The sequence below is a fragment of the Girardinichthys multiradiatus genome, chromosome 10 (genome assembly GCF_021462225.1).
Source record: "Girardinichthys multiradiatus isolate DD_20200921_A chromosome 10, DD_fGirMul_XY1, whole genome shotgun sequence".
NCBI lineage: Eukaryota > Metazoa > Chordata > Actinopteri > Cyprinodontiformes > Goodeidae > Girardinichthys > Girardinichthys multiradiatus.
The window spans coordinates 12,490,405-12,514,540 of record NC_061803.1 but is presented as its reverse complement, the minus strand read 5'-3'; the positions used below and the strand labels follow the sequence as shown (position 1 = coordinate 12,514,540).

Here is a 24,136-nt window from a genome sequence, read left to right as displayed (position 1 = left end):
CCAATTTTGTCTTTGCTCAACCTTGTATATATGTGATGTCTAATGGTACTCTGCATGCAGCATAGCCCACCTGAATGCAGTTGAGGTGGTGAATTTCTCAAACATCAAAAATATGTTGAATTGTAGGTATACTGTAATGATACATTTTTTAGGGTAAAATGTGATATAACTCTATTTTTCTTTTGCCTGGGTGGCATTTATTACACTCAGCCGCAAAATGTTTCTAAAAAAAAAATAGATCTCATCTCTTTTTATAAATAGATATCAAAAAGTTAGTTGTTTAGTGGTAGGGTTTGTCCTGTGGAATTCAAACTCTGCATTTTATGTCATAAAGCTTGTTAGCAGAGAGAAGTGTGACAGCTGTTCTGACATTGGACATAAGAAAACACAGAGGGCCAACACCAGCATCTGACAGGGCTCGCTGGCTATGGAAATTTTGCACCTGAAGCAACTACAGGGTTTTGTGCCTCTTCACTATTTCTTTAAAATCTGGGACAATGACTTTCACATAGAATGCTAAATTTACTTTAATCTGAAACAAGAACTTTAGTCCAGTGAACAACAGCCCGGTCCTTGCACTCCTTAACCCAGGTGAGGCGCTTCTGATGTTGTCTTTGGTTCAAGAGTGGCTTGACAAAAGCAATGCGACAGTAGAAACCCATGTCTCTGGTAAGTCCGTGTGTATGGGGACTCCCAAAGCCCTGAGTCCAGAAACAGTGGCCTCACATTCCCATCGTTGCTGCAGTTATACTTGTTACTTGTTACCTTCCTTATCCACAGGGTTTTCTTCCACCCAACTTTCCATTAACATTCTTGGATACAACCTTCTATCAGGAGCCAGCTTCTTTAGTGAGTACCTTTTTAGCTAATGATCCTTTACTATATAGGCCACAATCTACCATTCATCTGTAAAAAGAAAGAAATATTTTCAGTTGGTCTTAAATAACTTTCACACTTTCACAAAATATGAAATATGTTACTCTTTGTGTAATGAGTCTAGATTATAAACAACCTTTTTTAGCTGAACTATGGGAAACAATTTACATTTTGATGATACTGTAATTTATACCAATGTGTCTTGATACCAGTAACCAGAACATGCTTAATAATTTGAAGGTAATCAATGTCTGATGTGGTTTTACCGGCAGTATTGATATTAGTTGAAACTCTGTACTTAAATAAAAGCTTTTAAAACAATTTTATGTTTTTGTTTTCTGATCTTATTTCAAACTTCTTAAATGATTTTATGCTAAAAACTATGGATATTTATGAAAGGAGATCTCTTAAATTATTTTTTTCATCTAGTTGTTTCAAACACAAATACATATGCAGATACATACAGGAATTAAGTGAACAGTAAGAGAATGGGGAGTGGACATGAAGGCAAGAGGAAAGAGATAATAAAAGGATTGTAAGAGAGAACGACAGAGAGGAAAAAAAGTGCTGTGCTGAGTTGTATTTGTCCCTCGGGCCTTCTGTTGAGTTCAGAACCGTGTGTTCTGAATCCTTCCTTTGAGTCATGACCCACCGCAGAGCTGGTACAAACACACACATACTCTAAAATAAAAGCCTGCACACACACACACACACACACACACACACGCGCGAGCATGCACACAGAGCAGACAGAGCTGACTCGGAAACAGCCTGAGAACACCCCGGCATCCAGATCCTCTGCCAAACTCAACACTCACACACACATTATGCACAATCCCACTCAGAACGCTCCCTCTGTGGGCAGAGAGCCGTCCTGCACTGGCACCAAAGATGGCAGGAAGGTATTTTGCCAGCGTCTGCTTTTCACTTCTCAGAAAGGGACACAAATACAGGCCGGAGGGCGGCAGCCAAGCAGCACAGCTCCAGGACAGGGGCTATCTTTTTGCCCAGGACGCAGGGTCGGCACACAGCCTCACTCAGTTGCTGACAACATCATTTATCAGCTGACTGTACAAACGGTATCGCTGTGCTTCACATTGATCAGAGCAGTCTCATCTCTTAAAATGTATCTGCAAAAAAAAACAAAAAATGTGCTGCTCTTTCAGACCTTTCAATGTTCAGAAATTTCCAGAAGACGGCAAGTTACATAACAGAGTTGTTTGTCAACTGATATGATAGCTTTTCAGAATGCTGATTGTTGCATTATTCAAAGTGAATAGGAGGCCATGGTTCCTGACAACTCAAAAAGCTCCATAAAATAAGACAATCTTACTTTTATCAGTGTGCTGACAGCTAAGAAGACTGCTGATGTAGGTCTGAATCAAACTTAAAAAACACCACATCCTGTGTGGGATTTCACAAGTTCAGATGATAGATCTAGTTTGGATGAATTTTGGGGTCTTATTTTTGTTTACACCTGTTTCTTTCCTATCAGTCATGGTTCCAAACCTTGGAGAAAAAAGAAGGAGAACAGCTCTTTCTTGTGTCCAGCTGATGAGACATGCTGTGAGCACACCAGCTATTTAGGTAGATTATAGGCCTTTTCTCACAAAAGCAGCTAGCAGACACCATTATCATGCAAGGCACAGACCGCCACGGCTTCTCATTTCACACATAATTGTTGGCTGCAAATTGCCCTTACATTTGCGTTGCCGACTGAGCAGGCGCAATGCTCAGAGGTCAAACACAGTAAAGAACAGTTTGAGATACTTCTTTTCTCTGATGTTAACTTCACAGTTTTCACATTTGAAGATTAAAAGTCATCTCCCTTACCCTTATAAACTCAATAGAAGTTTAGCTTTCTAGACTGTTACCCATAAAACATAAATGCATCTCAATAAATTAGAATATCACTGAAAAAATATATCCAGGCCATTTACAGAGAGATGCATCCAAGTCTATCAATGGAAAGTTGAGTGGGAGGAAAAGCCACAGTAGGGAAAGGTAATTTGCTACATAGGCTTGTGAGTAGCAAAGCGAATAGTTTATAGAAGATTCACAAGATGTGGACTGCAGCTGACCTCAGAACATAAAAAGCCATCAAACACAGATGTAACCAGGACATGGGCTACAATTGCCACATTACTCCAGTTAAACTAATCCTGAACCAGAGAAAACATCAAACGCGTTTTACCCGGACTAAGGAGAAAACAAATTGGACTGTTGCTCAGTGGTCCAAAGGCCTCTTTTGAGATCAAATTAAAGTTTGCATTTATTTGAAAAACAAGGTCCCTGAGTCTGGAGGAAGAATGAAGAGATACAGAATCCACGTTGCTTACTCCAGTATGAAGTTTCCACAGTCAGTAATAATTTGGGGTGTCATGTCATCTGCTGGTGTTGGTCCACTGTGGTTTAAAAAAGCTGGGTCAATGGCCAGAGTATCACTGTGCCTGGACTGCCCTATTAAATAATCTGTGGAGTATTGTGAAGAAGAAGATGAGAGACACCAAATTCAACAATGCAGATGAGCTGCAGCCACTATTAAAGAAACCTGGACTTCCTTAACACCTCAGCAGAACTACAGGCTGATCGTGTCCATGTCACACTGCATTGATGCAGTAATTTATACAAAACCTAACCTGCATTTGGACCTCCTTAAACTGGATCCAGTTTATTCTGCTCAGGACTTTTAAAACAAACAGACGTTCTTCACCTCCTCCTTTAATCACAACTTCCCTCAAAAATCCCATTAGTTTGTTTGAGTGAAGCCCAAGGTGGTACTAACAAAAGATCAGCCCTGTGGGTGATGGAAGATAAACACTGACAGGTTCTGTGCCTCTGTGTGCACAGTGTCAAAGTTTGGAAGATGTGCTCAGAAAGGGTGAAGCATTGGTGGTGGTGGTGCAGTAAGAGCAGAGGGACAGCTGCTTCTTCAGTCTAATAAGTTAGAATATGCGTACCGATATGACTTGTTTGTCAGATTAAAAGTACCATTTGAAATCTTTCACCCAGTATTAAAGATACTTTCATTGAGCCCACATTTTTGCATTAAAAATGATTTGTTTTGGTTTGTTGTAATATTCTAATCATAAATGTGTTTTTATAAGCTGTAAGCGGAAAATCATCATAACAGAAATAAAGGCTTGAAAACATCACTCTGTAATCAATCTAAATAATGTGTTTCACTTAGTGAATTGAGTTACTGAAATAAATAAACTTATCAATAACATTCTAAAATATTACTAACTGGATATCCAGAGAAGGTGGTCTTTGTGCAGACCCACCTTTGCAAACTGTATCTAGTCAACAGTAATACCTTCCCATGTGGCAACATAAAACAAGAAATATGGCAACAAGAAAATGAAGCACGCACAATCCTTAATTCCCCTTCTTCTATTTCCACCTATCTCAAAATCCTTTAATACAATATCCTCAGAAACTATATGTTGTGTCTAATTCAGGAAAAACAAACAAAAAACTCTTTTTAAACTGATCTACATCTTAACACCTAAACATGATTTCCTGGTGTGAGAAAACTGATAACTATGGATTACTGTGAAGAATACCTCCAGTAATAGAATTTAATGAAGAAAATAAAATGCAAATGAACTGCGGGCTGTGTAACACACAGCCGTCAAGAGAGAAGGAGGAAAAACAAAGAAATTATAAAAGTAATTATGAAAACTAATCAGCTTTTTAATTTGCCCATTAGATCAATTCATCCATGCACCCATTTTATCTAATAAATGTTAACAGTGAGCACTTAAAGGGACAAAAGCATATTCACATGGCAACATCGTACTCTGCATCTCTGCTAATGTTCTTGCCTATATTTTGGCTGGTTTTACTCTGTTATGAAAACAAGCCAATGGAAACAATTATGAAAATCTTTTTCTATGAAAAATGATCAGAACATAATACGAATGATCTTGTCTTTTATTCTTTTAATCAAACCTCAAATGTATAAAAACAAACAACAGATTCAACAATGTCACGATTTATTTGACAGAAATGTTTGAAAACTAAGTACCCCCTTTGTGCTTCCACAGCAAGTTTGACCATCTCCATAAAGTTCTTCTCTGCTCTAAAGCACACAGGTTTTGTTAACACTATGCGAAAATGGAAACACATCAGCAATGACCGTCAAGAAGCAACTGTTGCCTTTCATTTATCTGGTAACACTCATCAGTAAATCTCCGAACCATTTGAAGTCTAAGATATAACCAGATATAACCAAAGTAGAGATGTACGGCCATAATGCACAGTGTGGAAAAAATAACATCAACACAAACAGCTCATTCCAGCAACCAAACACGGTGGTGGAGGTGTAATGATTTGGACTTCTTTAATTCTTTTTAGAAAATGAACTCCTCTGTACATCAAAATACAACCAAACATGAGGACACCTGTCCAACTGCTCAAGCCTGGCCCAACTGTGTTGTGTAAGCAATAACGTAACGCTGCATAAACATTCATTCACAATGACATGACCGACTACTGGAGCCAACAGAAAATTCATTCCTCAAAAGCTATTTCTGCAAAAGATGGTTCTAAAGAATCTTGAATCTGCATTTTTCAGAACTTTCCATTTTGGTTTCTTCTATTTTATAATCTGGTGTTTGGTTTTGTACACTTCAGGTGAATATTTCAATACATAAACCTAAACACCAGGTCATTGCTACAATGTCATGACATGTTAAACCCTAGAAATTAAAGAGGACTTGATTACCTAAGGTGTTTTCAAAAATAACAATATTAATATTTACAGAAAAATCTATTTGTACTACTACTTATTGTCCATCATGCTAACAACTAGGAAACTCTATTTTAAAATTATTTCTCCCTAATATGGAATAAAAATAAGAGTAAAGGGCAAATCATCATAATATAGTCATATTATTTTCAACTCTGCTAATAAGAAATGATCTTCTAAAGTAAAAGATTAAATAAATACATAAAAAGAAATGATCCTCTGCAAGTTGTGGCATTTCAGCTTTAATAATACTGTTTGGCTTCAATATCTATGATCCATACCTTTACTGATCTCATTACAGTGGATAAAAAATCTCTGTTCATCATCAGAAACTTGTCATAGTTTAAAAGGAGATGGATGTATGATATGTTCCATTGATTCTGGCTTTAAAAACATCTGGTCTGTGTCACACAAAACGCTGATCTGCTGTGCAGCCGCTCCTCCTCAGAGTACAGCACCAATAAACCAAAAGTAAACACTTCATTTCCAGATACACACTTTTAAATGCAGAGTTTAGCCAAGCCACCTGCAAGAAGCTGCAGAGTAAATCTCAGGCCATTTTCACACACGATTAGTTAATACATTTTTCTTTACTATTTCACTGTTCAAAGACAAATACATCTTTCATACAGATCGATTGACTATGATATTGTTCAGTTGGAAATGTATACTCTCTGAAGTTAACAATACTGTCTTGCGTAATCAATGAGTAAAGTGTTTATGATCTTACGGGGCAGTTGCGCAGATCTCCCATGTTGCTGGCGTTGCGGAGCAGCTCTCCAAACATGTCCGGTGTGGGTTTCTCTCTGCACTCTAGCATCCTCACTGCCTGGTTACTGCAGCAGTTTACACAAAGGAATAAAATAAATCACACACTTTGTTGTTGAAAGCCTTACACCAATCAGCAAGCAGAAATAAAGATCGTTGAACCTATGTTTGACATTCAATATTTCTGCTTGTATTTGCTTTCACCGGTAGTCATGAACCTATTATAGAAATACCAAAAATGTTAAGCCATAAATATTTGGCTGCTATGCTGATCCTGGAATACTGCCATTGGCTTTTCCCCCATTCACTATAAGAGAGAAAAGAAATCCCCACAGGAAAAAATCGAAAGTTTCAGAGATGAATCTGACCAGAATCTGAGACCATCAGTCAGAAACTCTAAAATCATATTTTTATCTTTTTAACAAACGCACCATACCTAAGCTCTAACAGGTCATCCTGACATCAACACCTGTCAAGGTGTTTATAAAGAAGTCAGATTTAGCTCAGAGATGTAAGAAGATGTTTAAAAGGAAACTGATTTTTCTACATGACGAGACATGTCTGCAGTTTATTCAGGCTGTGAAAGAGCGAGACTTTCAGCAGATAACAGGGAGAGTAAACAGAGAAAAGCAAGTTTTGTCCTTCTGAGATTCAACCTCATGGAACATGCTGAATTTGGAAATGTTTAGAGTCTTTAGGAAATCTCGGGGTTAATGTGACAGAGCTGCATTCTATTGGGAATACATACAGAGTCTGTTGTTTCAGAAAAAATGAAATAAATACTTTAAATGCTGGGCTGCACGGTGGCATAGTTAGTAGCACTGTTGCCTTGCAGCAAGAAGGTCCTGAGTTCAACTCTTTCTGCATGGAGTTTGCATGTTCTCCCCGTGCATGCATGTGTCCTCTCCAGGTTTTCCAGCTTCCTCTCACAGTCCAAAAACATAACTGTTAACTAGTCTTTCTACATTGCCCTTAGGTGTGAATAAGTGTGTGCATGGTTGTTTGTTTCTGTGTTGTCCTGTGATGGACTGGCAACCTGTCCAGGGTGTACTCCGCCTCCTGCCACAGACTGCTGGAGATATGCGCCAGCTTTAACCCACTATAGAAGAAGTGGTAGAAAATGACTGGCTGACTTTAAATGCTGCACTTAGTATGTCTTATATTTATAGTCTTTGAATACATAAAGGATAAAGTATGTAATGGCAGATCAAAGCTTTGCAAAAAACTGAGACAGGAATTCAGATGACTGACTCAAATAATATGTGTTAGTCCATTTATCCGTTTATTATCCATCCATTCATCCATAATTTAAAGTTAACTTTTTCTATTTATGCTTTAACAATTGTCTAATAATATCAGATCTGGAAAGTTGATCCAGTGAAAATTTGGAATTTAAACATGATGAGAGGTGTGGGAAGCCAGGCAGCACTAATCTACATTTATCTGTTTTCAACACATGTGAATGACAAACTCATACATATATTATTCCTCTGTGTGAATTAGAAATTACCAGGTTTGACTCAGGCTCAGGTCCACCTGTGAGAGTTTGTGAGTATTATTATAAGAATACCAATTTAAATCTCTCTTCCTTCTCTTCCTCATTCCCTCCCTGCTGACATAAACCTCTTTACTGCTCTCTTTTAGGAAAACAGCAAAAATGCAATACAACCACAGCAGCCAGGAAGACACTCATATTTCTGTTTACTTATGTCTGAGCTGTGCTTGAACCACATATTTTTTTCTCTCCTTTTGTTACTTTTGGATTATCTTACTTGTGCTGACTTTTTTGCTTTCTGGGCTGTAAACAGCAGGCCTTGGTAAGGTTAAAAATAGCCTGGCTGTGTTAACAGGCACAAACACAGAGAGAGCTGCTTCTTTGTGCTGGAACTACCTGTTTATTTGTATTTTCACCCTGCATTCGTTTTTTGATTATTTACAAAAGGGATATGTATGGATGTTTTGCTTAATTTTCTCATTTGGTTGTTCTGCTTCACTGTTTTGCTTATAGATTTTTGTTACTCCCTTGGTGCAACTGATTGATTGCTACCAAGTTTCTTATTTCATTAACTTGGAGTGTGGTAGATTTTAATGTAACACAAATATTCCCTGTGTGGGGATTTGCCTGGACGTTCCTTTATTCACATTTGGGATTCATTACGCACATGCTCACCTGCTCTTGCATATGCATGAGCGTGTGCAAGATGTATGAGCTTACATGTTCATGTGTGATTTTGCTCAGCGTTTGTCCGGGACTCATGCAGGGAAGTGAAGAACGCGCTGTACCTTCTTTTACTGTCGTGATTAAGCCCCAGCTTGCTTCCAGATTTACTGCATCGTGTGAATTCACATGCATGTGTGTGTGTGTGTGTGTGTGTGTGTGTGTGTGTGTGTGTGTGTTGTGTGTAGGAGCAGGTTTGGACTTACCAGAGGGACGTGGTGGAGATGTAATGAACCATCTGAATGAAGGGCAGGGGGTCCGATGAGGCTCCACAGCTGCTGCAGACACACTGTCAGAAGAAAGACATCCTGGGATTCATTACAGGACATCATTTTCTCTTATAATTATTTTCTCATTAGGGTCCATCAAATGTTAAATCACATAATGATTTAAGTTATTTTTCTACCAAGCATGTTCTGGAGCTTAACAAGAGCCAGAACTTGCAAAGCAGGGCTGTTTCTGTTTAATCTGACAAAGCACTGGCACTCTTTGCTGGGCCAGAACTGGTGCAGAAATTGGAATATGGGATGTACACTTCTAAGTTGGACTGGTGGGGGTCCGAGGACATGCTTTCCCATAAAATGGTTTTAAAAACGTATGTCAGGATCTGGAGTCATCTGCTGCCTGCTTTTAACACTGTTACGTGTTAATACGCACGGTTCCACCCTCCAAACCCTCCTAGATCAGCAGTGGCAGACTAACCAGCAATTAGAGCATCTGGAATCTCTGTTCCAACGCACCTGTAGCCCTGAGCCCGCCGCACCTGTGGGGGGCGCTGCTGAGCGTTTGGCACCTCAACAGCAACTTGTCTCTCGTGACATCATCTCACCTAATCCGGATAAGTTCTCCGGAGAGGTGGGAGGTTGCCGTGGATTTCTACTCCAGTGCACACTAGTGTTCAACCGGTCCCCCCGATCTTTTCCACATGATGAGGGTAAGATCTCGTACATCTTGGGGTTGTTGATTGGGAGGGCCTTCTTCTCACGACGACTGACCCCCGCCGAACAGAACTACCAGGTGGGTGACGGGAAGCTGCTAGCCATCAAACTGGCCCTGGAGGAGTGGAGGCAATGGCTGGAGGGCGCCGAACATCCTGTGCTGGTTTGGACAGACCACAAGAACTTGTCTTACATTCAGTCAGTTAAACGTCTTCATGCCCGTCAATCACGTTGGTCACTTTTTTTTCCTGCTTTAATGTGTCTATTTCTTTTAGGCCTGGTTCCAAGAACCTTAAACCCGATGTTCTGTCCCGCCAGTTCAGCCCTGGGGAAAAACAGGCCGAGCCCATTTTGCCACCAAGCTGTACTGTTGGCTCCTTAACCTGGGAGGTAGAGAACCTGGTGCGGCGAGCCCTCCCTGACGATCCAGGGCCGGGCACTGGGCCCCCTGGACGGACCTACATTCCGGCCTCAGTACGGTCCAGATTGATCTGCTGGTTCCATACAGCCAAGTTCTCTGCCCATCCAGGAGTCAGTAGAACCGTCGCTGCAGTTTCCAGGCGTTATTGGTGGCCGTCCATGTATAAAGACATCAGGGAGTATGTCAATGCCTGCGCTACCTGCGCCAGAAGCAAAACCCCCAATCAACCCCCCGCGAGCCTGCTCCAGCCTCTTAACCTCTCCAAGTGACCCTGGTCTCACGTAGCTTTGGATTTTGTTACAGGCCTGCCGAACTCTCATGAAATGACTATAATAATGACTATAGTCGATCGATTCTCCAAGGCCTGCCACCTGGTCCCACACAGGAAGCTGCCGTCGGCTCTCCAGACAGCAAAGTTGGTGGTCAAACATGTCTTCCGCCTGCATGGCATCCCCAGTTGTCTGTTGTCCGACAGGGGCACTCAGTTCACTTCCCGGGTCTGGAGACATTTCTGTGATGCTTTGGGGACAAAGGTGGCACTGACTTCGGGACATCACCCCAGTCAAATGAGTGTCTCAACCAAGAATTGGAGGCGGCACTATGGTGCGTAACATCAACCAGCCCCACTGAATGGAGTGCCCACTTGGGGTGGATCGAGTACGCCCACAACTCGCACGTCTCCTCTGCCACCGGCTACACACCTTTTGAGGTCTCCCTGGGGTACCAACCAACGCTGTTCTTGTCGGAGGAGAGGGACATCGCAGTTCCTATGGTGCGACACCACATCCGGAGATGTAAGCGGGTTTGGGACGCCACCACCCGAGCACCTCACCGTACAGCGGCCGAAAACAAGCGCTACACAGACCGTCGACGTCTGCCTGCTCCCAGTTACTGCCCTGGTCAGAAGGTTTGGCTCTCCGCACGGGACATCCCACTTAAGTCCCTGTCCAGAAAGCTCTCTCCCAGGTTCCTTGGGCCGTACGTAATTGACTCACTTGTTGGCCCTGCCTCTGTTCGTCTTCGTCTGCGTCCTAGTCTCTGCGTACACCCTGTCTTTCACGTTTCTCAGTTGAAGCCTGTCCAGACCAGCATACTCTGCCGTCCGGCCGTGCCCCCTCCACCCGCCCGGGACTTCCAGGGTCACCCTGTCAACTCAGTACGCCGCATTGTGGCCTCCCAGCGGTCGAGACATGGATGGCAATACCTCGTCAAATGGGAGGGGTACGGCCCAGAGGACCGTTCCTGGGTCCTTCGTTCTTGATCCCTCCCTCGTCCGGGACTTTTTGACCTCCCAAACTGCTTCTTCTGGGCTGCCGGGTGGCGGCCATTGAGGGGGAGGTGGTGTCAGGATCTGGAGTCATCTGCTGCCGGCTATTAACACTGTTCCAACACTAGGTGCCGCCAGCAGGAGATTGCCAGAGACTACAGGTGTGGCTCATTTGGTTCATCAGCTGGGAAGCATAAAGACGATGGATTGCCAGCATTTCGTTGCCTGAGTGCTTTGCCCTCCGTGGTAATCTTTCTGGCCAGCTCTGAAACCTGATTTGTTGCAGGTTGGGTGGAAAGAGATTGTAAAGCTTTTTCTAAACTAGAAAAAAAACACTAACTTCTTCCTGTTACCCGTTCCAGGTGTGACGTCTGGCTGATCGGACCTGGAACCAGACCTCTGTTGTTTTTTGCGGCTCCCTCCTTGTCTAGAACTGAACCTGGCAGACTGAGTTCCTCTCCAGACACAGTGCCTTTCCCTGGCGGATTCCACGTTCCCCCCACCAGTAAGAAATGTTGACTTTTAGGTCTTACTCTGAGGTTCAGTCTCTAACCGTTTTTTTCCCCCTGTTTCATTTAGTGACGGGGATTAGGTTCACCGCTCTCATAACTGCCTTGCTGAGTTTTCAATAAACTTCAACTAAACCGTTCTTGTTTTCTGAGTGTCTCTACATGTGGGTTAAGTCGGCAATAAGAAACATGACAACGTAAATGATATTTTGGGCCATTTTGTGACATTTATATGTTAAAAAAACTGTTTGAGAACAAAAACAAATCTTTGAAATGTTTTAAAAATGTTATAAATCTATTGAGTCTTCTTACTAAGGGTCTTTATTAAAGTTCAGTGCCTACAAAAAGTATTCAGATCCCTTAAACCTTTTCACAATTTAACAAAATAGAAGACACAGAGGAAACCATATAAACCTTGTCACTGCACTGGTTGCCGGTCAGATTTACATTTCATTTTAAATTCTTTTTTTAAGCTTTAGAGCTTTACAAGGACAGAGTACTTTCTATAATTCTGATTTGTGTTTACCTTACACCTCCTCTTGTAGTCGGAGGTGATCTAATGAGAACCTTTAATGATCCACCACACCCATGTCTACTGAGGTTGGACTACTCTTAAAAAGCAGCAAAATACTTTCTTTTTTTTAATACAAGAAGCTTTTATTTAGACTTGGGCTAATATGACTGGTTTTTACTGGTGTTCTTTTGACTGAACACTGTTGTGTATTTTGTGGAGTTATTTTTAATAAAAAATAAAGCAAGAAGGTTGGACTTTCGGATGGATGGATGGAGAATCATGTCTGGAAATAAATAAAAAAAATTTGCCTACTATTTTTATTTTTTCTTTCATTTTTTTCTCTGTTCCAGAAGTGGAAAAATGGAAATTAACTTCCAGACTTTTCCAGAACACCGTAGGGACCCTGCCCCTCAGTCAATGCTTTGTAGAACCACAATTTGCTGCAGTACAGTTAGTAAGTCTTTTCGGATTAGTATCTACCAGCTTTGCACAAACAAAATCGGAATTTGTAACTGTTCTTTGCAGAATAGGGGTTCTATAGATATTCGCAGTGCTACTGCACTTTATTACACATACACTAATTTATTGACTAAGTTAGTTTGATTTCTTTGAATGTGGAGATTACTTGAGCCGTTCATGTCAACAGCCCCTCTGGAAATATACTTCAAGTGAAAAATATTGTAATAACCTTTCTCCCCTGTAATCCAAAACATTACCCCTTGTTAAGATGAATGTGGTAAATTAGAGCTTACATCAGTGTTTTCTTCTTACTTACCTTAGATTTTGCCCATTGTTCCTCATTTTAATGGCTTGGTTCATGTCAGTAACATCAGAAATTTCTTTCTATAATGACACACGTGAGTTTTAATACCTTTTGCCTCAGTTAAGATAAAAACAATTTCTTAACCTGTTAAGCCCGAGCATTCCAGGGCTTAACAGGTTAAGAACTTGTTTTGTTGGATTTTGTTTGTTTTTTTGTTGGATTTCTTTTATAATAATGTCGCAGAAGAGGCAGATGACTGCTATGGAAGCGCTGGAGGAAATTAACAGGTTGAGCGATATTGACATAGAGGATTCTTCAGACACAGCCGTGGATTTTGATGAGGAAGAAGATGAGCAACTTCTTCTCATTGACCCGATTCATGAGTAAGTAATACAGTTACTTTTTATTTCCAGCGTCTTTATATTACATGGCTGTTATTTCAAAAAGAGATGATATGGCATATTTATTTTAGTTTTGTAACCAGAAAACTTAGCAATGACTCTGCGTCCCTCCCCCCACTCCAGCACAACAAAGAAATACATACCTGTCCTGTATGGTGACAGGTTGAAAGCTTGTTATGAATCTGTTTTATTATTTACACTTTACCCATTACATTACTGTTTTATAACATTGCCGTTTTGTGTTATTTGGCTATTTTTGGAGTACAGTAGCAAATAACTTATCATCTTGTAAACAGAAAACCTAGCTATGAACTAATCTATTTCTATATTTTTACAGCCAGGAGGACGCAGGACGCCTCCCACTAGTTCAGTTGAGGCCTTCTCTTCTTCTTCGAGGTGACAAATCTATTCTGCAAACCATTGTGTTTACAAAAGAAACATAATGTGTCATCACAGTGTTAGCATTGTGTTCATAGGCCTATTATAAGTCATTGTTAGATGCGACTTCATTTTTAGCTTGCCATTTAGATAAACAGAGTCAAAGTTAGTCTTCAACATATATCTTTCTGTTTCCCCAGTGAAAATGGTGCAGAAGAAGATGAGATGTATCAGCCACCTGCCCGTCAGCTAAGGTACATTTTGCAGAATGGTACATTTTGATGATGGGTAAATGTCATGGCCAAAGGTTATGTCATATCCAGAAGGAGTCCTACAATGGAAACCAGCACTTTTATTTGACCAGATTCCCTTTTATGAGGTGAAAAACACATTTGGCACAGTTTTGCCACATTTGGCTAAATTGTGCCAAAATCCCATGTCCGCCTGGCACATTTCCCACTAAAACCTTTATAGAAAATAAATGCTTCAACTGATTCAGTCCAAATTTGCTGCAGCTATAGTCGGGATGTTGATGAATACAACCTGGGGGTTCTCCTAGAATTTCCAAAGGATTTTCATGGTGTTTTATAATGTTTATTTAGAAAATAATTTAGGCGAGGGCCAAAAAATAGAACATTTTCTGTGTTTAATCATGAATAAATCAGACATAGTAACAGTTGCAACAGTGGTTCCACTGGAAATATATTCATTTATGTCTTACCTTTACACAGGCACCAAAACTTTGCATGTAGACCTTGTAGTTGTGGAGCTATACTTGATTTATCTAAGGTATGTAATTTCAGGCAGAAATTGGTCTAAAACCCCTTAGGGCTTAACACGTTAAATATTTGAAAATATGTGTGTTCCGGGTGGTGAGGTTGGTGGTAGGAGACTGTATAATAGATTAACTTCAGGTTTTCATATAGTAGTTTTGCCTCACATGCACATCTCTTTTAAGCACTTACCTGTTCGAACAGAGTCATTGCAAACTTCTGGTGTGGTATGCAGTGTTTGGCTGTACAGATGTCCTCCCTGCTCTCCGCGCTGATGTGGAAGTGGATACGCATCAGCAGATTCTCCTGAGAAACATGCAACACGGACAAAGTTTACACAGTGAGTGATGTGGTTTTATGCACATAAGTGCGGTACATGCATGTGTGTGAGTGAGTGCATGTGTATTTGTGGGTTTGATTGCTCCTCTCTGCTGGTGCTCTTGTTAATCTGACCGTGAGAGACGCATCTATATTTCATAACAAGCCGACAAATTCCCTGACTGAACACATTTACAACCAATCGATCAGACAGCACCTCTCAGAAGCACACATAAAACATGCACACACACACACACACGGCTATATAGAAATAGGGAAAACAACTGAAACTGGCAGGGAGGAACCAGGAGAAGCTTTGAAGAAATGCACCAGAAGAAGTTTAAGGACATTATTTCAATAAAAATGACATATGGAGCTACATTTTGCCAGGACCTTCTCCACGCAGAACTAGAAGCATTCTGACTTTAGCAATGAATGGCCTTTAATTTCTTTTTAACACAACTTTAAAGTATGCTCAAAAAAGCAAAAATAAAGAACAACTGTACTGACTGCAATACATTACATAAATATAGTTTTATGCAATAATATTTATACCTCTTCATAATTTGTCACATTATACAACTATTTTTTTTAGGATTTTATGTCATAGACAAATATGAAACAGCACATACAGGGGTTGGACAATGAAACTGAAACACCTGGTTTTAAACCACAATAATTTATTAGTATGGTGTAGGGCCTCCTTTTGCGGCCAATACAGCGTTAATGTGTCTTGGGAATGACATATACAAGTCCTGCACAGTGGTCAGAGGGATTTTAAGCCATTCTTCTTGCAGGATAGTGGCCAGGTCACTACGTGATACTGGTGGAGGAAAACGTTTCCTGACTCGATCCTCCAAAACACCCCAAAGTGGCTCAATAATATTTAGATCTGGTGACTGTGCAGGCCATGGGAGATGTTCAACTTCACTTTCATGTTCATCAAACCAATCTTTCACCAGTCTTGCTGTGTGTATTGGTGCATTGTCATCCTGATACACGGCACCGCCTTCAGGATACAATGTTTGAAACATTGGATGCACATGGTCCTCAAGAATGGTTCAGTAGTCCTTGGCAGTGACGCGGCCATCTAGCACAAGTATTGGGCCAAGGGAACGCCATGATATGGCAGCCCAAACCATCACTGATCCACCCCCATGCTTCACTCTGGGCATGCAACAGTCTGGGTGGTATGCTTCTTTGGGCCTTCTCCACACCGTAACGCTCCCGGATGTGGGGAAAACAGTAAAGGTGGACTCATCAGAGAACAATACATGTTTCACATTGTCCACAGCCCAAGATCTGCTCTCCTTGCACCATTGGAACCGACGTTTGGCATTGGCATGAGTGACCAAAGATTTGGCTATAGCAGCCAGGCCATGTATATTGACCCTGTGGAGATCCCGACGGACAGTTTAGCCACATGCTGTCATTCAACCGCTGGCTTGTCTAGGTGGTGTCCAGAAAACAATGTGGGTTACATTTATAACTGGCGAACATTTTGGGGAAAACCTGGTCTGATCCGGAGAGACGGCATCCATCCCACTTTGGATGGAGCAGCTTTTCTTTCTAGGAATCTGGCCGAATTTATTAGTTCTCCAAAACTCCGACAACCCAGGGTTCAGACCAGGAAGCAGGGTCGTAGTTTAACACTCCTCTTTGCAGCTTCTGTACTGCTACCCACCCATTACACTATTAAAACAATGTCTCGCCCACGGCCAAAATTGAATAGATTAAAAAATAATCTAAAAGGGGGAAATCAGGAAATCTCATAAAAATAAACACAACTCAGACAAAAAAAAAAAATTAAACAATTAAATGTGGCTTACTGAACATAAGATCTCTCTCTTCAAAGACTTTGCTAGTTAGTGACCTGATTTGTGACAATCAGATTGATTTATATTGCCTCACAGAAACCTGGCTGCTGCAAGAGGATTATGTTACTATAAATGAGTCAACTCCTATTAATTATTTAAATTTTCACATTCCTCAAAATACTGGGCGAGGAGGAGGAGTAGCAACCATCTTTCAGTCCGATTTATTGATTAGTCCCAGACCAATCAATAGCTACAACTCTTTTGATTATTTAATCCTTAGTTTTCCTCATCCAAATTGCAAAGCACTAAAACCACTTCTGTTTGTTGTTTTGTACCGTCCACCAGGTCCTTACTCTCAATTTTTAGATCAGTATTCAGACCTTTTATGTGATTTAGTGTTAAATACAGATAAAGTTATTATAGCGGGGGATTTTAACATTCATGTTGACACTGAAAGTGATAGCTTAAATATAGCCTTTAATGCTATCTTAGACTCAATTGGCTTTGCAAAAAACATTAACAAACCTACCCACCTTTGTCTTCATTCTCTGGACCTTGTGCTGACATATGGCATTGACTGTAAAGACATAACAATATTTTCTCATAACCCTGTCCTGTCTGACCATTTCTTAATAACCTTTGAGTTTAATTTAACCGAGTACTCCACACCTGAAAGAAAATTTCATTATAGTAGATCATTATCAGACAATGCTGTAACCTTTAAAGAATCTGTTCCACTTTTAATTTCCTCATTATCACAGAAAAGCACAGTGGAGGGCAAGAATTTTGTTTCTTCCCCTTCGCAAATTGATTCTCTTATTCATAATGTTACTTCATCATTGTGTGGTGCATTAGACAATGCAGCCCCCTTGAAAAAGAAGGTAATTATTCACAGGAGGCAGGCTCCTTGGTTTAATTTAGATCTGCGTACTTTAAAGCACAATGTTAGAAAATTGGAGAGAAAATGGCGCTCTACACCTTGAGGATTCCTACTTAATCTGGAAAAATAGCCTACTGTTGTATAAAAAGACACTTTGCCAAGCCAAAACAGCTTATTCCTCACCATGAATAATCCTAGGTTTCTCTTTAGTACAGTTGCTAAACTTACACAGAGTCATAGCTCTGTTGAGCCATCCATTCTCTTAGCTCTCAGCAGTCATGACTTTATGGGATTCTTCCAAAATAAAATTGATTCTATTAAAAATAAAATCTTTGACATACTCCCGAAGATGATTACTTCATCCTCAGCAAGTGAGACAACATTGGAAATAACTGGAGAACCTGATTTGTGTTTGGACTGTTTTGATCCTGTGGAACTTCCCAAGTTATTAGAAATATTAGCTTCAGGTCGGGGCTCCACGAAGGGCTTGATCTGAGAAACGTGGAACGTGGGGTGAATCCTCATGGAGTTGGGTAATCTCAGTCGTACAGCGACAGGGTTGATGATTTTGGAGATTGGGAAAGGTCCAACAAATCGGGGTGCCAATTTCCGGGATTCTACCCTTAATGGGAGGTCCTTGGCGGAGAGCCAAACTTTCTGCCCGACCTGGTACTTAGGGGCAGGGATCCGTCTCCGGTTGGCCATTCTTGACTGAACCAGTGACATTCTGATCATCGACCTCCTGGCCTTTCGCCATATTCTTTGGCACCTTAGGGCAGCCGCTTGGGCGGACGGAACATTAGCTTCTCTCTCCTGAACTGAAAACATGGGTGGCTGGAAACCAAACACAACATGAAAAGGAGACAAACCAGTGGCACTTGATTGCGTAGAGTTCATGGCGTATTCAACCCAGGGCAAATTTTGTGACCACTTGGTCGGGTCAGACTCACATATTATACGAAGTTTGGTTTCAGCTTCTTGGTTGGCTCTCTCGGTTTGGCCATCAGACTGAGGATGAAACCCTGAGGAAAGAAATTCCCAACAACGAACAAAACTCCTTCCAGAAACGTGACACAAATTGGGGTCCTCTATCAGAAACGATGTCATTTGGAATTCCATGGAGCCTGAAAACGTCTCGGGTCAATATCTCATCCATCTCCTTAGCAGATGGAAGCTACTCCAAGGGCACCAGATGAACTATTTTTGAAAATCTGTCAATTATGGTTAGTAGTACAGAGTGACCATTAGAAACCGGTAGACCTGTCACAAAATCCATCGCAATATGTGACCATGGGCGAGGGGGAATTGGCAAAGGGTGCAACAACCCCGTATGGGGGGCGACGAGAAGGCTTGGCTCGACAACATTGAGTGCATTCAGCAACAAAGTCTTTGACATCCTTGACCAGCGATGGCCACCAAAACTGAGTTCGAACTGTCTGAATGGTTCTGCTGATTCCTGGATGACAAACTAAATGAGAGCAATGACAAGACTCCAGTACCTTAGGCACAAGGCGTTCAGTGACAAAACAGCGGTCAGGTGGACATGATGGTGGGATAGGCAGATCTCTAATGGCTTCCTGGACCTCCCTTTCCACCTCCACTCGGGACACAGACAACCTGACGGTTTCAGGAAGGATTAACTCCTCTTCACCCGCAGACTGAGATTCTTCAGGCTCTTGAATCTGGGATAGGGCGTCAGGTTTGCCATTTTTACTCCCTGGCCTGTAAGATAGGGAGAAATTAAAACGACCAAAAAACAAAGCCCACCTAGCCGTTTTGCTGATTTCAGGTACTCCGAGTTCTTATGGTCAGTCCACACCATAAACGGCTCCTTAATCCCCTCCAGCCAATGTCTCCACTCTGTCAACGCTAACTTGACAGCCAATAACTCTCTGTCTCCCACGTCGTAATTCCGCTCAGCCTGTGACAGAGTCCTTGAAAAGAAGGCACATGGGTGAACACGATCATCCTCACCTCTTTGGCTTAATACAGCTCTGACCCCAGTGCTTGAGGCATCCACCTCCACGATAAACTGTCTCTCTGGATCAGGAGACCGTAACACTGGAGCTGACGTGAAGAGTTCCTTTAACCTATTGAAGGCCTTCTCTGCATCCTTATTCCACACAAATTTCACCTTGGAAGAGGTAAGAGCGTTTAGGGGAATAGCAACCAGGCTGTAATTTCTAATAAACCTCCTATAGACGTTTGCGAAGCCCAGAAATCTTTGAAGCTGCTTACGATTGTTGGGAGTATGATTATTGATTGAATGATCTTGATCAATAATTATAATTACAAATCATAATCTGACAAAATCAATTTCTTAACCATAAATCCTCATTTACGAATCGAGACTAGAGATGTTTCTGGTGTTGTAATTGTGGCTCAACGCCTCTGACAATTACAACCGTTGAATACTCCGTAATAGTTAATAACTATTGCCGGAGATGTCACTGTTTAATCGACCGTTTCTGCCGAAACGTGTGGAACTTGAACCTTATTTTGACTGACACATCACTTTTTGCACACAATGAAACACCAAACGCTCTCTCTTTATCTATGTGAATATTTATTAATTTTCACCTACTCAACATGCAAAATTTTACAAACACAGGGGTAACACATCTAAATAAGCAAAGTCAACAAACGGTAGTGGGTATGTATTGAGTCAACCAGCAGTTTATGGCACTACAGATGAAGGGAGAGGATATGAAAGGGGGGTGTGGTGATGACTGGTGGGGGGTTGGAGTGCAGCTTAGAGTGTCTTTTATGATCTTCTGATCATAAAACGTCCCCCCTTACTCCTGACCAAAAAGGATTGATAACTTTTGGCGGCAAATTAGCACAGTGAGATTGAAGACAAAGGTAAAATGGAGAATTTTACCATGAGGTCATTTTAACAGTCCAGTCTTGCAACGCACCCGCGTTCAGATAGTAAACACAAACAGCTCTGGGGAACACGGCGGATCCCGATATTACATAACACATCAAAGTTTCAACAAGCAAGGTTACATGCACATATTATTCAGAACACATGAGATCCTAACCAGCGATTCTGATCGCTTCTACAACCTCTGACCCTGCCCAGGCCTTCTAATAAAGAAATTAAAAAAAGAAATGGGTTTTACTTGTGTCGTCTTCTTCCGCGTGAGGGAATTCGAGCGAGGAAACGTGGGGTTGAGTTAATTGTGCGTCCACAATTAACTTCAGGGGAACGGTCAGTCTTTGTCCTTTGGTCTTCTTGACAAAAAGGAAAAATATGATCTGACCATCAAAGTCAACTTGAAAATGAAACATGGTAGCGGTTCGTCTCTCCGAAGCTCCGTGTCTCCAGTTACGTGTTAACTCACGTCTTCGATCGGCAAAGTGAAATCTCTGGCCTTCTTATTCCAGAGACTTCAGTTATGAATGGTTCGTTGTCCAACGAGAGAGAATGAATGAAACTCTTCACAGAGTTCTTCTCTTAAAGTGGCGCGCTTCAATCACCAGATCGGTTTCCAGCGGAAGGCGAGCTTTCAAACATGAGCGCCTCCTATATAGCATCCTGTGACGTCAGACTGGGGACGCCCAGTCATATCAGTCGCAATGCTCGATGGGATATGTAGGAGCGGGCAGTCCTGGGTACAAAATGGCCGATGCCATTGGAGGGCACAGTGACGTCCAACAACGGGCAGATAATCCAATACTCAGCAAACAAGTGGTCCAACACGATCAATTGGAACAGGCCATTCCAATACGGCCTTAACCTTGGAGGGGTCGACAAGCACTTGATCTGGGGAAATGATGAAGCCCAAAAAGGAAGTGGTAGTTATGTGGAACTCACATTTCTCTGCCTTGACAAACAACTGGTTTTGGAGAAGACGCAGGAGAACAGCTCTGACATGTTTTCTGTGGGTTTCCAGATCTTGAGAATAAATCAGTATGTCATCAAGATAAACAAATACAAATTGACCCACCATGTCTCTTAGAACATCATTGACCAATGACTGAAAAACTGCAGGAGCGTTAGTAAGTCCAAATGGCATGACCTTGTATTCATAATGGCCCGTATGTCATGGAGTGACATTTTAGACTTGTTGGTTTATTTTGTAATTTTGATTCTCCTTATGGCTCTTTGTTTATTTCTTAAGTTATTGTTTCTATGTTCCCCTCTAGTTTCTCTGTTTACTTTAGTTCATAGTTATTCTAGTTCTTTATTTCCTCCTCTGATTTATTCTCTTGCTTAGTTTGTGTTTCCTGTTTCAGTCCTTTCACCCATCCTCAGCCTTTGTATTGGTTTCACCTGTTCCTTGTCACACCTGTTCCCTGTTCCCTGTTTCTTTGATTACCTGCCTTTTGTTCCCCTCTCTGTGCTCTGTGTATATTAGTTGTTCTGTTTGTTTAGTTCCTCGCTGGTTCCTTGTTTCTATGTCGGTGATGTCTGTGCTTCGTTTATGCTACGTTTCTATGTCTATGCTTTGTTCATGCTACGCTTTGGATACCTATGTTTTGTTTGGACTATGCTATGCCTTGCTATGAGTACCTGCAGGTTTGCGCAAGTTTTGATCTAGTCCTTGTTTCATCCCTGCAGTGTGTTTTGTTACCTTTTGGACTTTTATGAATAAACAAGGAAGCCGTTTTCCACTCATCTCCTTCTCTGATTCGGACCAGATGATATGCATTCCTTAGATCCAGCTTAGAAAATATCTTGGCTCCCTGGATCTGATCAAAAGCTGTGTTCATGAGTGGTAAGGGATATCTATTTTTAACTGTTATCTCATTAAGGCCTCTGTAATCAATGCATGGTCTCAATGAACCATCCTTCTTCCCAACAAAAAAGAAACCAGCACCTGCAGGAGAGAAAGAGGGTTGAATGTGCCCTGCCTTTAATGCCTCATCAACATAACTCTTCATGGCCCTGTGCTCTGGACCAGACAATGAATAGGTTCGGCCTTTAGGGGTGATGTGCCAGGAAGCAAATCAATAGCACAACCATAAGGTCTATGGGGTGGCAGAGCTGTGGCCTTGATTTTATTAAAAACCTCCTTTAAATCATGGTATTCTCCATAGCAGCAGACAAAAGACAGTCAGCGGAACATGACTCAGACCAACCCAAAACGTCTTTTTTCTTCCAGTCGGTGTGAGGGTTGTGTGTCTGCAACCAGGAGGCCCCTAGGACTACAGGAAGTTCAGGTGAATTAATGATCATGAAAGTTACTTTTTCTTGATGATTACCTCCAACTGTTAAGGTAATCTCCTCCGTCCTGAGATGTGAATTGTTCATGCTGTGACCATCCAAAGCTAGCACGTTTCTTGTGTCAGCTGAAGGAATAAGTTTTATGCCATTCTTATTTGCAAATGTTTCGTCCATGAATTTAGTATCTGCTCCTGAATCAATAAACACGGCCCCCTGGAGAGACAAAGAAGAGGTTTGAAAATGGGCAGGAAACAAGAAGGAGGAGGCAGATAGTTGACTTCGGCTCAATAGAGACCTCCCTTCCTCTGCTGAGCCTGTCCTTTTAGTGGACACCTGAGTGCTAAATGTCCCTTCTCTCCACAATAAAAACAGAGCTTGAATCTTCTCCGACAATCTTTCTCCTCAGGGGTAATCTTGGTTGTGCCCAATTGCATGGGCTCACAATTATCATTTTCCTCAGTGAGAGGTGACCGACTCCTTCTCTCATACCAGTGTGCAGAAACCTGAGTTAATGATGAGCGACCCTTCTCATGGCGCTTCTCCTTCCTTCTCTCTGCCAGCCGAATATCAATGCGAGCAGTCAAATCCTCGAGTTGTTTCAGGGAAGAAGGATAGTCACGGGTCGCTAGCTCATCCTTGATGTCTTCGTTTAATCCTTTCATGAATGCATCCATTTGTGCTGCCTCATTCCAACGGCTCTCTGCAGCCAACAAATGAAAGTCAATTATATAGGTCGAGACAGGTTGATCACCCTGTTTGAGGGACAATAATCCTCTTGCGGCCTCACGACTTGGAAGGACCGGGTCAAAAACTCGAATGAGTTCCTTGGAAAAAGTTTCATAAAGATCACAAGAAGCAGACCTGTTATGCCATTCAGCAGTTCCCCACTGTTTTGCCTTTCCTGCCAGCAGAGATATAACAAGCGCCACCTTGGAACGTTCAGTGGGAAAGGATGATGGCTGAAGCTCAAAATTAATTTCACACTGAGTTAGAAAAGCTCGACATTGGTCTGAGTCTCCCCTGAACATCTCAGGCGGAGAGAGGCGTGGCTCTCTTACCTCTGCTGTTGTCCACACTTGGGTGTGGTTTCTTTGTGATGGTGGCGGCTCGGCGACAAGAACGTAATATGGAAATTATTTCCTCCATGCCGGAACCCAACCAGGAAAGGGTCTCATCAATGTGGGTACGCCACTGTTGTGCTGGCGATGGGTCCATTTTTGGCCAGATTCTTCTGCTATGAATCAGAAAAAGGCGGACCCAAGATTCAGCCAGACACAGTACTGAAAGTTTAAAAGGTTTATTCAGCCACAGGAAAACGTCACACAGGTAACACTCCTCACAGCTTCCAGGAATCACTGAGGCAGAAAGA

At 41.7% G+C, this 24,136-nt stretch overlaps 1 protein-coding gene across 6 annotated transcripts in view; it reads right to left on the bottom strand.

The window, feature by feature from the left end:
- LOC124875194 (inactive ubiquitin carboxyl-terminal hydrolase 54-like) overlaps positions 1–24,136 on the bottom strand; it is a 122,721-nt gene that overhangs the window by 41,115 nt on the left and 57,470 nt on the right. For all 6 annotated transcript variants that reach the window (XR_007039991.1, XM_047377179.1, XM_047377177.1 and 3 more), the window contains 3 exons: positions 14,772–14,885; positions 8,822–8,904; positions 6,360–6,465 (listed from right to left, as the gene is read on the bottom strand). Coding sequence is in view for 5 of the 6 variants with exons in the window: in XM_047377179.1 (XP_047233135.1) it covers positions 6,360–6,465; positions 8,822–8,904; positions 14,772–14,885 (303 nt within the window). In the remaining variant the exon portion in view is untranslated. The remainder of the gene's footprint in view (positions 1–6,359; positions 6,466–8,821; positions 8,905–14,771; positions 14,886–24,136) is intronic.